This window comes from Styela clava, chromosome 10 (genome assembly GCF_964204865.1).
Source record: "Styela clava chromosome 10, kaStyClav1.hap1.2, whole genome shotgun sequence".
In the NCBI taxonomy this organism is placed as follows: Eukaryota; Metazoa; Chordata; class Ascidiacea; order Stolidobranchia; family Styelidae; genus Styela; species Styela clava.
The window spans coordinates 7130061-7147786 of record NC_135259.1 but is presented as its reverse complement, the minus strand read 5'-3'; the positions used below and the strand labels follow the sequence as shown (position 1 = coordinate 7147786).

General features: G+C 33.7%; 1 protein-coding gene and 1 long non-coding RNA gene across 8 annotated transcripts in view; one reads left to right on the top strand and one right to left on the bottom strand.

Annotated features, from left to right (window-relative positions):
- Positions 1 to 17726, bottom strand: part of LOC120337319 (single-stranded DNA-binding protein 3-like) — a 37528-nt gene that overhangs the window by 17181 nt on the left and 2621 nt on the right. For all 4 annotated transcript variants that reach the window (XM_078117281.1, XM_039405080.2, XM_078117283.1 and 1 more), the window contains exons 4-8: positions 14832 to 14916; positions 13831 to 13914; positions 12757 to 12816; positions 8729 to 8776; positions 8524 to 8569 (exon numbers count right to left, since the gene is read on the bottom strand). In XM_078117281.1, the coding sequence (XP_077973407.1) occupies positions 8524 to 8569; positions 8729 to 8776; positions 12757 to 12816; positions 13831 to 13914; positions 14832 to 14916 (323 nt within the window). The remainder of the gene's footprint in view (positions 1 to 8523; positions 8570 to 8728; positions 8777 to 12756; positions 12817 to 13830; positions 13915 to 14831; positions 14917 to 17726) is intronic.
- Positions 1855 to 13171, top strand: LOC120337365 (uncharacterized). 4 transcript variants are annotated; one of them, XR_013478236.1, is made up of 7 exons: positions 1855 to 2889; positions 8724 to 8808; positions 10297 to 10442; positions 10588 to 10850; positions 11271 to 11404; positions 11561 to 11694; positions 12742 to 13171. It is a non-coding gene; the product is annotated as an uncharacterized LOC120337365 (long non-coding RNA). The 4 variants fall into 4 exon arrangements; XR_013478237.1 differs by lacking the exon at positions 11271 to 11404 and having other exon boundaries at positions 1861 to 2889; XR_013478238.1 differs by lacking the exon at positions 10588 to 10850 and having other exon boundaries at positions 1868 to 2889.

The window sequence follows — 17726 nt, the reverse complement described above, 5'->3', positions numbered from 1 at the left end:
GTAATTTGTGAAAAATGGTTTTCTTGCCATATTGAATAGGATGTATGTTCCAGTGCTGGGTTTCCAACCGAACCCTTCCCCCGGCTACGGCCCTTCAAAGGGGTATATAAAATTAACCGTGCTTGATTACCTTCACCTTAGCATAGTTCTTCTGGTTTACTAATAAGTTTAGGAACCTTTCTCGCGCCATTCTGCTGACTTCAGTAAACAATAAGACGGGAAATAAATAGCCATCCATCATAGAAATAGCCGAAATAAAAATTGTGACAGCCTGACGTGGATCGGGCCGGGTTGTAATAAAATCATGAACAATAATTGAAGTTGCTGAGCAGTAATCGGACGAGGGCAAAAAAAGCACTAACGAATTGCTGTTCAGAATGCACGTCTGAAAAAAATTAGTGATATTCGACAGGTTCTGAAAGAAATTGAAAGATATATTTTTTCGGTGAAAATATGAAAACTTAGTCCTTGTATATTAACACCACGCAAAACCCAACACAATTAACTTACATCAATGAAATTTATTTAAAATCGTTTAATTTGTTACCATAACATGATTTTAAACGGACGCATTTGAGTTCGTATTACTGGTTATGATGATCACGTAACAAATTTGTACTAACTCAGCATTCAAGCATGTAAATAAAACTTCGTTTCTTCATTCGAATGTATACTTCGCCTAGTACCAACAAAAGTAAATTTTTTTTTGAGTCAAGAGCACCTGTCTCTCGACGTCTGCATTATTTTATGGCGCAAAATTGGTGATATTTTTGTTTCAAAATATTTCAATTTTTTCAACTCATAAACAATTTTATGGATTTCTACAAAATTGTAAACGATCATAGAGCGTATGTATGGTCCTTGCTTTTTAATGCAGCAGTGTTTTGATAGGGAAATGTTAGCAACGTAAAACTCCTTCAGCATGCTATAATTATAAAATTTCGCATTTAAAGTCAACGTGGCCGAAGCGCAAACACGATCTGACGGACGGGAGGGCAAAACACACTGATAAATGTTGAAATCGTGTTATGTATGAAAAGCATGACAACATCTTCGTGTGCGTATGTATACATGCAACAGGACATTAATTTACAATCTATCTACGAGATAACCTTGAGGTCGTTGATAAGTAATAAATAAACGAGGTAATATTTCGATGTTATCAATCAAAGGGGGTGGTTTAACTCTCTAATTCGAGCACAATAACTTGTTTGACATTCAGCCCTGAGTTGACGGGCATAATAAATTCTTTATGTCAAAGCTTTTAAATCAGTGGTTTCCAACCTTTTTCGTTTAATCCCGCCTTCTCTTTGGCTTTTTTGATTTTTGAACTCTTTATTCTTCCTTTACTATGCCTAAAAAGTTCTTTATTTATTCAATCTTCACTGCCTCCTTAGGTTAGTGTTATGTTCAAGTCGCACTACCGCCTTGGTATAGTTTAAGTACCTCATAATGTGTGTATAAATAAGTATTAAACTAATAATAAAGAATATTAGTAATACGATAGCAAACACAACGACGACAAAACAAAATCGCTCCCCGTTTGGGAAATGTAGTTTTAGATGAAATGATTGAATACGCAGCATATTGCTTCGGTTTACAATGAATGGATATTGCAAATAATTACATAAAGAATAGCCTATTATTCCTCATTGTGAATATTCGAAGGGGCATTATCGAATCGGGTCAAGAAAGCAATTTAGAATTTAGTCATTGAGCAATGGCCGAGGTCTTGTATCGGCGCTATAACCCAAAGGAGCGAAATTAAAAATGCTGTTTTGTGAAAATGAGAAAAGGTATATTGAGTTTCAAACTAGGATTAACTACCAGCTTAGAAGATACATATTTCCCTATGGTGTTTTCAAATATTTTTTTTTCTACATTTCACATTCGCCCTTTCGTCATAAAGCTGTCCAATTGAAAAGTCGAGACCAATGATGACCACGAAAGCGCAAACTACGGTAAGTAATCCCTGACCTTGAATTTTAAGCAAAATTTTAATTTTCATTGCACACAAAAGTCGGTTATATCGAACTAATAACACCATTGTATTATGTTCATAATAAATCAATCATAAAATATAAAATTTATCATCTGGATAACGTCATTTCCCCTGGCGTCGTGACGATGATTATAGGTGATGAATAGCCACAAAGAACCGCTAATGTGTAAATGATTGCGCAGGGCGGGTCGAAGATCGGCTTCCATCGAGAGACCTCGTGTCTTACATTGACCGTAAATCATTCGATATGGCGCGAGGTAGCGAACGGCTGTTGTGTGTTTCGAGAAATTTTGACAGTAGTATGGCTACTATAAAACAGGAAGCTAATATGAATGTGAAATTTGGATAAAATTGATTTTTATGGCCGTCATACGAGAGGACATTTTCAAGGATTAGTATTATTTTTTAAGCATCCACAAAAAAATAAAGCCTTTTCCAATCAGGTAGTTTGAATGCGGTATTTTGGAAAAGGAATAAACTGGTTAGAAAGAATGTGAAGTGTCTCAAAGACCTGCAACTGAGCGTATCTCACGGGTGTATCCAGCCCATGGTTACTTGAGTTGTCTTTGAAAAAAAAGCTGAGACAAATGGTTATCTCAATTTTCTTTCACGCATTTAAGCTGCAATTTCAATATTTTGTATTTCTATTCTTCCGCCACATTAACTATAACATTTCTAGTATCTGTTGAACATTGTGAAGGAACCTACTTGATAACATGGATTTAAGAAATGTGAAATAAACTACTGTCGAAGGTTGGCATTTTGAAGACAGGAAATAAGTGAGCGGTCAGCGGAAAAATGCGACTACAAACCGGCAAGAAATGGCAGATACACCGAGGTCCGATATTTGACAGGATTGTGATAATAAACTGGAAGAGAACGCTCGGGTGAGTTCTACGTTGATATAGAATACTAACTATGCCTACTGACGAATTTACTTATTTCGTTACAGTAAGCACACAAATTGAAATCTAAAACTGATTTTTTAGGGGCGATAACTGAATTGCCAATATTACTTATAATAAAGTTTACAGTACTGTACGTAGATTACGCAAATGAGGGTCATCTGACTTCGTACTAATAATAGCAAAACCTCTAAGAATGAGAAGGAGTGACAAATTAACCAAACAAGATTTCAAAGGCGTCGAAAATGCTTGGTCATCGAGTATACATACCCTTGAATAAGTATAAGTGTTTATTTGGTGATAATAGGAATTTTGATGTAATTATCGCGCTGTGGAGAGTGGGCTACAACACGTATTTTCATTTCACTATCAAAAGCTGACCCAAAAAAACGAAACCCATTAATTACATACTTTTTCCATGAAATCGAGGAAACACTTGAACTGCTGGTTGTGTACGATTATACCCAAAAGTTTCAGTAATCGAAAACAGTTTGTACAAAAGTTATGTTCTCTTTAGAATACGTTCCAAATGACCTGGCTTTTGTTTTTTCTGGCCACCATGTATGTTATTTCAAACAACCGTTATGCCAATTTAAACTAAAATATGGGTTACTGCAAGGATGAATGCAAATAATAACTGTCAGACAATCATTTTGCGATAATCGTAATGAGAAGTTTGAAGCGTTTTCTTATGAAAGTGTTTGGAATATTTCCAGTATTATGTGGTCTTAGCAACTAGTTAAAACTCTAGGTCAGATAATGGACCTGGCTTGGTTGATTGACTAACCATAGATTGAGGCAATATCTCCGAACATCGATGCGCAAAGCACGATTTCAAGCAGATTCGCTGTACAATAGTCTGCTAATAACAGCTATAATTTTTAATGTGGTTTTACAGAGCTGTGTTGATATTTTCTCAGAATAGGTATGTCACTATAACTACGGACACTTGTTTTGTCCCGCGTGGATAATACTTATTTTCTATAATTTCTGGAATATTGTGATGTTTACCAACCCTAATACCCGTATAATCTGAAAATCAGGCAGAATTAGTGGTTTAGAACCATAGACTAATCGTGTTTTATAGAATATGCAATTACTGAATGAACTTTTAGAAATTTCAATGTCAGTGTTTTGTGTGAAAATAATCTCGGAGACAGAATGTCATGGGTGACTGAATAAAGAAAACATTCTGGCTTCACATGGATATGGCTGTGAAATATGAGCGATTAAGTTTGCGCGGTATCGCACATTTGCTGTAACAACAAAATCTCGGAAAGCTACAACCAACCAAATTGATATTTAGTGTTTTTAGAATAAATACAAGAGGTAGTAACAAATTTGTAAGCACTCTACTTATGTCTAAATAATTTGTTATGTGGTATATGTCGTAATAAGTGAACGCGGACTCACCCGCGAATCTGAAGCGTCCAATAACTAATATTTTTGAACACAATATATGGCGATACGTTTTGCAAAAGTGGTAAAAACGATTAATCAAAACGTTTAGCCTGTTCAAACAAATGCCGACACTGGCCATAACTCAGTTCGATTAAAGGAACGCAGTGGGAAAAAGACGTTCTTTTTCTCACGCGAGATTTTAGAAAATTTATTTCATGTATTTTTAGTTTTTAGGCTATGTTTCTAAATATATAACTTGACTGTATTACGTCCTGATAACCAGACAGCACCAGGCCCAAAAATGTATGCCGGAAGACTAAGTTAAGTTGATCAATTTTTCCATCAAAATACACATTGTCCTGATGGAACCGCCGTTCGAAACGTGCGCATTTGCGATGCCTCACCATGAATTTGAGCTTGACGTCTTCGTAGTCGGGATTATATGAATTTGTCTGAATTTTTCAACTTTGTCTAACTACGATGCGAAGTGTATTCATTTGATAGTATTAGTTAAAATTTTCTAGGATAAACAAAAAAACAATGTTCTTTCAACAAAGACAAAAATTACATCCATTTTATTTAATAGATTATTTTACTCCAACAGCGCCGTATGCTTTCGTGTTTAAACCTTATTTAAACAAAGCTCATTATGAAAGCATAACATATGGGCCTACTTGATATTTAATGGATACAAGTAAACCAGAAACGACAGACTGGCGTTTTTAGAATATAATATCCTACATTTATGTCTTGCGGTTCATGAAAGCGCAAGTCATCGGAAGACAAACCATCCTCAGAGCCACAGTAAAAATGTCAGCTGCTCAACTGAGGTAATTGTAAATCATTCAATATAGATTTTGATGTATATACAGTATCTTGAAACGAAGATATACAGTGTTTTTGATGGTTAGCATTCGAACGAGGCTGAGAATTGCTGTGTTATTATAAACAATATTGTTCAACGGATTGAGCTATAATATGGCGAAAACAGTATTATCTTCCTCTTCTGAACACCGCAAGATTGTCAAAGTACAGATAGTCCGAATTTAAGCAGAAATCCCATAATTATATAAAATTACTCAAGAAGCACGAATGTGTCTGTATTTTAAAAATGTATGTATATACGGTATCTTGAAACGACGATATACAGTGTTTTTGACGGTTAGCATTCGAACGAGGCTGAGAATTGCTATGCTATTATAAACAATATTGGTCAACGGATTGAGCTATAATATGGCAAAAACAGTATAGTATTATCTTCCTCTTCTGAACACCGCAAGATTGTCAAAGTACAGATAGTCCGAATTTAAGCAGAAATCCAATAATTATATAAAATTACCCAAGAAGCACGAATGTGTCTGTATTTTAAAAAATATCGCTGAAATCCCATATCGCGCATAACACTGTATTATTAGAAAATACCGTAGAAAACGTTGGACTATAATATGCGATGAACTGTTTTGGTTCAACATAACTTATTAGGAACGGTACAGTATAACGAATTGTAACCTCGACATAAAAGCATCGAAAGCGATCCGAGTCTACGGGTATACGTTTTCAATTTAAGCGAATCTTCTCAACATGTAGATGCAGTGTAACTGTTTGTCTAATTTTAAAGTTAATTTGTTTCATATTTTATGATCAATTTCCACGTGTAAATATCCTATTATATATATAAATCTTTCCAAATATGCAAACGCGTGTATATGTATGTAGGCATATATGCTGATGCTGATGGCAACAAATGACAAAATCCGTTTTCTTGTCGGCATTTCAGTCTCTTTGTACCGGAGTTCCGCCTATCAATATATTTCAACAGCTCTTATAATTAAATTTCGAGTAGGCTCCTAGAATATTAATTACCTTTGACGATGCCGCTCATTGCTATTTTGAGATCGACCTATCCTGAGTCCGACCATCACAATACGAATTGTGCTTGTCGAAAGATGACAAATGGATACTCAGCTTAGTTTGTATAAAGGTATTTTATCGGCTGATGTCGTTTTATTCTCTTTAGTTTGTGCTCAGCAAGCAAAATCTTATCAATTGCTATAACACACACACAGTCTGTGTTGTCATTTCGGTCGATGATAAGGCAATCGTGTGATGTAAAATATCTTTGGAAATTGGTGAAAATTCTGCATATGCGCCATTGTGGATATATATTTTACGGTCTATTCATTCGATCAGATCACATTAAATTTGAGAATTTATACCGTATTACATGCTCGATTCAGAACGCTTCATGAGCATACCCTTCGTAATTAATGAAATCGAAATCCCGATAAAAATATTTATTCTCCCAGTGGCTTAGTGTCGTTATACAATGAAAGGTATAAACCGACATTCACACGAATTATTTTAGCCTTCAGATGCAAGAAAATGAACCAAACAAATGCAAAGTGGGTTGATCAATGTCAGTTTTGATGATCTAACCAAAATTTACTTACAACCTAACAATTCTAAGTCAACAAGAATGCTCTATAACAACATGTAATGTTCTCTACTTCTATCTCATCCATTTGATTGAAATTAATAACCCTATGATGTCCTTTCCCTTTTTTTGTTCAGATAGTATCTTATGACAAAGATGAAAAAAAAAAAAAGATTCTTCAGGCTACAAAACCCATTAAATGGGGTACGTTAAATTTATACTCCTTTAACACAGCTATTTCAAGGTATCCTATCTATCTTTATATTCCATCAACTTTTTGTCTGGAACATCCTTTGTCGATTAGGACGGCATATTTTTTACATACCAACTTGCTCAAAAATTGTTTTTAAATTTGCATAAATTATTTAAAGAGTTTGTAGAATGGATAATTTAGGCCAAATCCCAATTTCTGACAGCAATTGACTTACGGTATATCAAATATTGAGTACTGGTATATTCCTAATCAAAAAATGTTTTTTTCGTGTTGTCAAAATTCCCCATTGCATGATCTGTAACGATCTTCATGGTAGCAGTCATAGGTTTTGACAACATTGATATAAAACGAACAAAGTGAGTAGTGAATGATGGATTTGGATCATTAGACTCCACTTCAGTGGAATCAATCAGTCTCCCTTCATCAAAGCGCTGACATCCAATGTGTGCTTGTTTGCCGCTGCAGAAGTTTGTGTAAAGGGACTGAAACCTCTGGGCAGAGGGTATATTTACTTGGCTAACACAGACAGTCCCCGAACTCATAATAGAACTAAAATGAGGAAAATTGGAATAAAATTATGCCCTAACCTGGTACACACACTACGGAAGTACCGAATGTAGAAAGAAACTTGAATCAATACAATATACATTAACTTTTTGAATTTTGTCTACTATAACAAGTTTGGGCTGAGATAAGGATCATAATCCATTTGAAAGAGCGCATCTCCGACTCTAACTAATCAAACTTGCTTTCATAATATTGAAGCCATCAATAAATAGTATTCATACGCTCAGCTTATATTTATTACTGCTATAAACTTCCTGAAAGTGATACGAAATAAATATACAAACATTTGCTGAGAGCCTGAGACATTCATTAATTCAATGTTCATAATGATACAATGTATGACACAAGGAGATGCACTCTGCATATATTTAATTGCATATTCGGTTCATATGTCCTTTATAAACTATGCACGTGATCAATTCTCTTCTGTTATTCCACATCAACAAATTTTTCGAAAATATCTTACTTGATCTAAGCATAATTTCCTCCAAACGACTTTTCTTCACTAACTGTGAACTTTATAATACTAAATTTTTAGCTGCCCAGAATAGTACAATGCAACAAAATGTCTCAAATCACTTAAAATAGGAGGAATACGGGCTCCGAAAATTGTTTTCTTTGCATGCATGCTGTCCGTGTTTATCATATCTCCGAATAAATTTGCCCTAATCAGTAATTTATCCAGTTGCTAAAAAAGGATCGCGACATGACACGACATGAGTGTACTATAACTTGTATGAAACTTTACTCAAAATCAATTTATTGAAAGCATATGTAAAAGAAATAGGTAGGTTCAGTAGTTCCTTAAAACTAGGAGTTTTATTTATGTTACGTCAGTTGCCTGGCAATATCAGATTGTTTTACAAAAGGAATGAATTTAATATCATCCAATCCATCTTCTGGAAACGTATTAATGACCACAGTATTATTTAAAAATAAATGTATAGAGAACAGAGGCAAAAATTGTTACCTCTATATAAATAGTAAAAACAAAACTCACTTTGTCTGTCCATTCCCTGTAACATTGGTTGGTGAGGTCCAGGTCCCTGAATCAAACAGAACATTTTTAAAACAGAATTACTATTTCAGGGGTGGTTTGTAATCTTGAAACAACTATAGAAAAATAGAAATTCATCAATTATTCCAAGTTTTGCTGTAGTGTAAAGTTTCTTATTTACAAATAATTTATTCAAATTTCAGCTAACCTGCATTCCTCTTGGGCCACCTGGTGGATACCTTGATGACATGAATGACTGAAAAGAAAAAAAGAAGTCATGAAAATCAGGTATTAATAAAATTGAAATAACATAATGGAAGAAAAAAATAGCTGTTACAGAGGTCGTAGTAAGCTCTCAATGAAATTAACAATTATTGAATTATTCGTACCCTCACCTTTTAGGACAGACTTGCTGCTACTACTTAGTCGCAAGTCACAACCCCCAAAAGATAAGCCTGTCTGAAAAATAAACTGTCAAGAAAAAAAGGGTATACTATAGTCAATTTAAACAAGAGGGAGAGTGATGCTTAAATATAACGATATGAAGTGTGTATTAGGTATACAATCTGTCACAGTAGCCAATCGATACTGTATCGCAGCTGAGCCGTAGATTTGAACTTACGCAGAAGCGCCACAATTAGCGCAATTTTTAATTTTGATGACGTCATTGCACACAAAAAACGAATCCCATGGAGGCCACAGACATTTGTGAAATAAATAATAGCCTTCTTTTGAAATAGAATAGCAAAAATGGGTTGTGTGGAATACAGATGTTGTTTATTATCAATAAACAATTTCCCTATTCATCACATCAGTTATCAACAACTCATATTTTAAAAATATTTCGCTTGCCTTGGCCAGGTATTGCGATATTAAATCAACACCAAGTGTGAATCTTTGAATACAGAATTGGGCCCTTCGGTGTTCAAACCACAAAAAACGTTCTTCTGCATTAACAAGTTTTTCGAATCAATCATGAATAGGACTCATAAAACAATTCTATCTAATATTACATTTTATAAACCTAGAGAATATTCACTATTCGTCACTTTTTGCATAATTACCGGTAGTAAAATTTTCAAGGTATCGTAATGATTTGCGAAGATTTTGAAGAGTTAATAGGTTATTTCCAGATAACACATGACTGTTCCACGTATAAATTTAACAATATTATAGGATACAAATTCCCACAGACTAATGAATTTTATCATATGTACAATGTTCAGCTTACACACTTCAGAATCATAAGAATGCATTAGTGCCAATCAAAGTAGATAAGAAATCATACGTCAAATGAATAATTAACGTCCTGTTGCCTTGTTTTGTATTTATATATCTCATGTATTATAAAGATATTATCTTTTATAAATATTAACTTCATATCGTGCTATGTAAAGATATAATCTTTTATTATGGAGGTATATGGTATATCATAACCATATACGCGATACCAAGAAAAGAAAAACAACGAAGTTATGTGAAAACAAGCAGTAAGCATGAGCACAGTATGACATTGATCGCCCCTATAAATAAGCATGCACACACTGCATGTATGTTGATTGTCAGTAAACAGTGGGTATAAATAAATACATGTTTCTTTTCAAGCTCTATTTTCGCGAAACCGGGATTAGACAGTGTTTATATTAATCAAACAGCTATATATAAGTCATCTTATGGCAATGACAATTTTGTGATAAATATATCTCTGACAGAATTATTATATCGAATATTTTCTATTTAGGAGAGATAGTGATATTGTAATATGATAATTTTCAGGACTCAGAATTTCAGGAGTCCAAATTCATGAAACCTCAACACTATAGGATCACCTCTGTGAACAAGAAACCAAAATTGAAGATCTCATTGTGAAAAGTCTGAAAGAGCTATTGAATACAAAACTATGCAGATACAAGTCAACAATGGTAAGATATTTTATGAACCTACTGTTATATTATAAGCAATTTCTATGCAAAAAATTTCATATTTATCATGGGAGTGTGAAAGCTTATAACGACGGAATTTTGGTTTTAAATTCCATGAGAAAAATTAACCAGTATGGCATTTCAGACATATGAACTTGGTTGGTGGACGAATTCATAAGCACAAAGGATACCACACTAACTCCCCAGCAATGGCAATGAGTTCAGTTATCCTCTGGCACATCAGCAGTGATATGACAAGTGCTTGTTCATAACGAGGAATTATGCACCAATGGTGATCAATGATGGTCTTTTCTTTATATGCGATGAAAATCACACACAAGTACAAAACCGAATTGTAAAACTTTGATCCCCAATCTGTGGAGTCTTACACTAAGAGCGTTACGCTAAGTAAGTCATTAACTAGGACTCATCAGATGCAATATTACCAGCGCTGTGAAGAGAGCCATATAATATTACCGGTACTTAGAAAACTTGATTCCTTTTGGGTCATATAAAGAAAAATTTTCCCTTTTATTTACCTTATTGATTTTGACTCGACAAACTCATATGACTCCACAGACATTATTATCTGCAAAATAATTAATCAGCAGTGCCATCTAGTGGATTCAATGTCTTAATCACTCCAACTCCCATTATGGCTCTCTTGCTCCACCACCAGGATAAAACAATTTTATTCCAGTGTTTCTGTGTCTTGGACCAGGAAAGTGTAGATAGATATTCAAAATGCCCATAGTTGAGAGTGGAAATCTTCAATCCCCCCAGCTCTCATACTTTATGACAATAATATAAATCGATTTTTTTTTTTAGAAAAACTTAAGATGCGCCAAAATTAGTGTTCGAAGCGGGAGGTAGACTTTATTTGCACTCAAAATCTTGAGTGAGATTCTAGCTCTCAACTTCAAATTTTGTGCACAAAACCTTTAATAATTCTAGAATACCAGGTATTCAGTTACTATTTCAATCAATCATTTATTTCGGTACTGACATAAAAACAAAACCCAGAACACAAAAAGTGGACAGACAAACCTAAAATTGACATAGAATTCAATTTTCACTACAGTTTAAACTTGCACCAATAATTGAAATTCCATTTGCAGTTAAGGTAGCCTTCAGTTGCTTGTTCCTGGTCGCTTCACTTTTGGACTCAAGAACAGCATTATAAACTAGATAGCTTCTCAAAGGAAGAAATGTGTTTGATCTACTCCAGAACCTGGAGATATGGCCAACACAGGTATGCAAGCATTTAATTCATTCCGCAAAATACAAGAAGATGTCAGTGGCATTATCCTATGTGAAGTTGGAAATCAAAATCCAAAGGAAACACCTTCTCTGCTCTTCTCCTGATATCTCATTTTTTGTATGATATTCCATGATATGATATTTACACATAATTGGTTTTTAGCCTTAATGATCAGATATTTTTGAACCAAATGGATGCGACATGCCTTGATGTCAATTTATCAAATTTACACTACATCGTGCAAATTCAAAATATAAATTGAGATTTCTTGGGGTAATACATTAATCTACATAGTTCTCACTTTGATAAAGATTTGGAGTAACGTATATAGGTATTGATAAAGTGCTGAATCATAGATTAAAGCATCAATATAAATCTTATTATGAAAACTGTTTTCAAATCCGGTATGCCAACTTTGTATCCAAATTTTGATGTGTATGTTGGTGTCTAGGAATTGTAGGTTTACTGAGGAGAACAAACCTCCCAATATTAGATTTCTTTGGCAACAACTACTGGCTGCAGTTAAAGTAAAAGTCTGTCCCCGTCCTATGCATCAATGTTATCTCTTGATTCCATGTTATTATGCACATGCATAGATCAGCAGTAGTATGATAATTGTCAAATTATAATAGAGATTAGACTAAAAAGCCAGATCAGTGTTGATGTCTTTGGTGTGAAACACTAATCTTGTCTTCAAAACCCACTTTCTATGCTCTGACATGCTATCCTATAGCACTGATATAATACAAGGGCAGTGAAACAATAGAAAACCTGAATGACTTTACTTTAAATTGAGTATCTCAAAAAATATTTTTCTTACTAGACTTAACTGGACAAATGTTTCCAAAAATTTTTTTTTTCATAGAATAGCATCTCATTCCACAAAATTGCGGGTAGATAGGATGTGGATAGTCTAACAGTATATGGCAAAACAGATGGACCCAACATAGGCATGAGCCAAAATTTTAATTGTACATAGTAATAATTTGTAAAATGATGAATATTCAGAAATTGGAAACAACTTCTATTTGCTTTCAGAATTACAAAACTAACCTGTCGAATCATAGGATTACTTGGATTATGGTGAGGTGAAGGCGAGGCAGCAGAACCAGGCTGAAATGAATAAAATAAGTGTGATACATGAGGAAGCACAGCAAGTGAAAAGTGCATGATGCTTGTGAGTTTATAGTGGAACTGAAGTATTGATTCATTGGGATTACGATGATGACTAAAAAAATCAACAATTCAGTATTGCCAGCAAAACGCAAACTTTATGTAACTGATATTAATTTTGGTGCCCATAGCACAAAAATGTGATTTAACTTTTACTGGGTTTATCTTATTAATTGAATTACTATGATTGCAGTAATGTTGAAAATTATATTTGGTATGATTTAAAAAGTGCGAGCAAGCTCAGAGTGTAATATTAATCTATGGCATGTATAATAAAAATAACATTTCGACGATTTATTATTTGTTTGTACATGATTTGTTTCATAATTATTGAGAAAAGTGAAAACCGAATGAAAAATGGGTAGTTATGTTCTGATTCGATTTTATTATTTCTTAATAATAAGTTTGCAATGTAAGAATGGAAATGTTTTGAATTTGCATGCACTGTGTTGTTATTATACTTATTAATGTCCAATTAGATTTGAAATTCTTGGTAATGCATTTTCACTCCTCCAATTAGTTGGAAAATAGGAGTAATCATATGTGCGAATCATTGTAGTAAATACAAATCAGATAACAACTCAAACTAAATATACCTAACTGAATACACCATTACACTAATCAAGTAAATTTGTCTAAATCTTGCGAAATATTCTTCTGTGAAATTTCGAAAGTTAAACGTTTGACACGTTTTTCAAACGATAAGACTGTTTTAACTATAAAAAACGAACTTCAGCAATAATGGATGTATAACAAAATATGCAATTTTTTTTCCACATATTTTCTCGTGGAATGAACAAGTTCAAGCTTCGTGGATGACTACCCGATTAAATATTCAAATATTCCCATGTCAGACTTGGTCCAGTAACCGGACGCAAGGCCATGCGCCACTTTATGAATAACTGTATGTCTGTATCCCATATGAGAAATATGAAAGTAGTTTGATCAACTCACAGGAAAAAAATTTGGAGGCATTCCTGGAGTATTGATTCCATCCGCCCCCATTGGGTTTAAAGGTGATGGCGCTGTTGCTGAACTCTGAATGAAAAAAAGAATAAGATGTAATGGGCACAGGTGGAGTTGATTATATCGCAGTCGGAATTACTATAACTACTAAGCATAAAAAAAATTCTGATTTTAAAAAAGCGCGTCATTGTGTATATATTTGAGCATTAGTGTCTTGTTTTTGATTGAATAATTTCATTTTTATTTTTTACCTTTTATATCCCAAATCTAAATAAATTATGAAGTAAAATATCTCAACATCTATCAGCCTCAAAAAGTGTTGAGTATGCTATATGTAAGGATTATTAGATCGCTAATTGAAAAAAACACTCACACTCGAAATGGAAAAATTTTTTCACTAATACTCCAGTTGCTGGATAGTGCTCACAAAATTTGACCATGGAAATTTGGTGGGAGCCAAACACACTTCTGATATTACAAATTACAAATATAGCCATGTTGGTCTTTTTTGTTTCAAATAAAAGTACAGCCATTGCTTCTACTGCATTTTAATATCTGAAATAAAACCCTTGAAAATGCCAGTAATTTTGAACATTGAATCCTCTCTATGTTGTATTAACTCTGCTTTAAAACTCCACAAATCTGATTATGATCAAACATGATGGACTGATTGAATGTGATATTGATAATAGAAATTGTGATTCTGATGGTTGAAGGACTAATTCCAACTCATAGAGTCAGTTTTTATCCAAAATGTCCTGTGTGCGATGTACAGTTACACATTGAACTCTGTTCAGACTGATACGAATTCAAAGGAGTGAAATATGTTCATATGGGTGGAAAGAAGTTTTAAAATGAAAACAGAAACACAATTCCACATCCCATATGAAGCATTATGCAACTAGACCCAGTATTAAACAGTGAAATCTTTTTTCATGAGTTTAAACTTTAGGCAACAAAGACAAATAACAAAATAATTTTGAACTCACATAATCATGAAACGCTTTTGCTTCAGAACTGTGTTCATGTGTGTCCCTCCTCTCTGGAGCTGCACAGTAAAGGTCCCAAAATACGCTAAATAAAAATTGTTATGAGAAAGTTTTATAAATGAAGATCAGAAGAACACCTAAAAATGTGTGGCATTAATACGAAAGCTATTAATAATTCTGTGAATAAACCAAAGGTCATTGATGTCATAAGTGTTATTAAATTATTTTTGTTCTAGATAACCTCCCTAATATTTCAAAGGTATTAGCCTAAGTATAAAAAATATTAATAAGAATGACACTTTAGGCTTATTTATATGCTCCTAAGGTTTTATGGAGAAATGCATGTTGATATTTGTGATAAAACCACAACCATTTTCGCACACTTGTGCAGCAGATAACAGAGGAAAATCATTCAATTTTATGAAACACCTTTCAGAGAAGCTATTTGAAATTCAGGATTAAATAATCACTTCTACTGGCAAATTTCAACGAAAGGAATTTTGATTGGGGGGTGATTTTATTCGCAAATTTTTTTTATATACAACATTGACTTTGCAACAAGATTTGTCGTTATTATTAAACTTCATTACTCGCTATGACAAAAGTGGATTTAGTCGTAATTGAAAAAACACAGCAGAATTGTTATATTATCTCTGAAATATATTATCTTCATAACTCATATAAGATGTTTTGTATCAAGATTTAAAATTGATGGATAGTCATCTGAACATATTTTCAGAAACACATATGGAAACAAGTTCTAAAAATAGTATATATATATATGTATTTCGAAATCTTAGTCATTTGTAACAGGATAATTTGGTGCCCATGTTTTTTCTTTCCCAAGATGTCATATTCACATGTTAATATGGTTTTGCTTGTCCCCAATTATATTTTCCATTTTTTGGCTGTGTAAATGAAACATTGAATTGATTGAATATTCACAAGGCGTATCGCGATTTGATTTCGCTATATTTTACTCTCCTGTAAAACACACCTCCTAGTCATCAGCCAGCGCCAGTTATTTGCAATCGGCAGCTTATCATTAACCAGTAAATGACATGTAGTATATTTATAACGGACAAGAACTGTTATGTGCTTTCGTGGCGCTGTCAAGGGTCAACATTTGCCGCTCACAGGTCACACCGCGAGCGTATTGATTTAGCGAATTTCAGCAGCGAAAGTGGAATAAAAAGCGAGAAAACAAGAGGCTGTCGAGCGTAGCAGCCTTCAAGAGAAAGCGTTGTCGATTAACAACCACTACGACTATGATAAGAAAGAGAAGCGAGACGGGTCGCGTCGTCTTTCGTTTGCACTTCAAAGGCGGGAGAGAATACGGCAACAAAATATTCGTGTGTTGGTTGGTCAATGAAGACCGCACGACAGCAATCAACAGGTGAAGTGAGACGGTGTAAAGCAGAGCTTAAAATGCTTTTTTATTTTTTATTTTGTAACCGACTGAGACAATGTGTGACGAGTTTTTACGATCAGAAAAATAAAGACGATGTTTATATCTGTTCGGTGTATCGCAGAGTTTAAAATCAATTTATAATTTTCCAGAATGGAAATAAAATTTTGTGTGAAAGATTGTGATGTGTGACGATTTTTAACAATCAGAAATTAAACCAAGATAGCGTTTAGTGGTTCTCAGTGTATCACAGAGCTCAAAATGCTCGAACCATTTTTCAAATCACAAATAAAATTATATATACGGTATAAGGAATAGAAATTCTATAAAGTGATAAAGAAAACATTCATGGTATTTATTTGCAATTCCAAAAAATAGTTCCTGATTGGAATTTGCTGCTCGAAGTGAACACCTGTGAATTACACAAATATATTTCACTCTTATTTGCATAGATTACTTTTATGGATGGTTGGAGACCAATCAATGTTTAGAAGCTAAAGCTATATCATACCACGGTTTTGTAGCAGCATTAATAATAACACCAATATTTTGAAGAAGTTGTAAACTTGCAATACAGAAATCCATATAACGGGGACCTGTGGGATGATATAAACCATAATAGGAGGTTTATACAGGGTAAACAAGAAAAAAGCGACCCAGGGTATTTGAGACATATTCTAAAAACAACATTAATTCAGTGTTAAGCGTCCTAGATTTCTAAATATTCTGCATACAATTATACACAAACAGAAGTTCAGGTGTTAAAATGGTTTTGTTTTTTTGGGGTCACCATCAACACAAAATTCACCTGAATTTTTTTTACTGTTTATTAAGGAATCAGTAGTGTTTCAATGAGAAGATTTCTTGTTAGTGAATATGGACATTAGCATGGGAGATGGGTGAAGTAAGAATGCTGAAAGATTTTTGTTACTTTATTCAGTAAATATAAGTAACTGATCTAGTATTTATGCTCACAATTATATCTACTCCTAACAATAAAAATGAAATTAAAATTAAATAAAAATGAAATCACAGACATTACTTTTGCGTTATATAAAACACTGAAATTTGTCTAAAATAGTTATTTGGTGTAAAATGAGTTTTTGTGTTTCCGTAATGCAGTAACTGCCATCATGTATATACGTTAAAGATGGGAGTTTAGTATAACATCCTGCAGCTAGTAATGACGCTTTGCTTATTGCTTGCATTTGAAATATGATATGAACAAACTGCTGTCAGTCAAAATTATATTTCCCATTTCTGTACTTGCTAATAAACTTCCGTACGATAAAAAAGGTGCATTGAGGTTTACATTTTTCTTTTCCCTGTGACGGAACACATAAGACTAAAGATTTTCGGATCATTTTGTTGTGAGTTTTAAGTTTTGAGAAGTCTTGTACTGATCTACTGAATGTGTTTTTTCAAATACGATTCGCTTACAGCAAGGTCGAACACACTGACAAAGACATAGAGATTGATCACTGAGC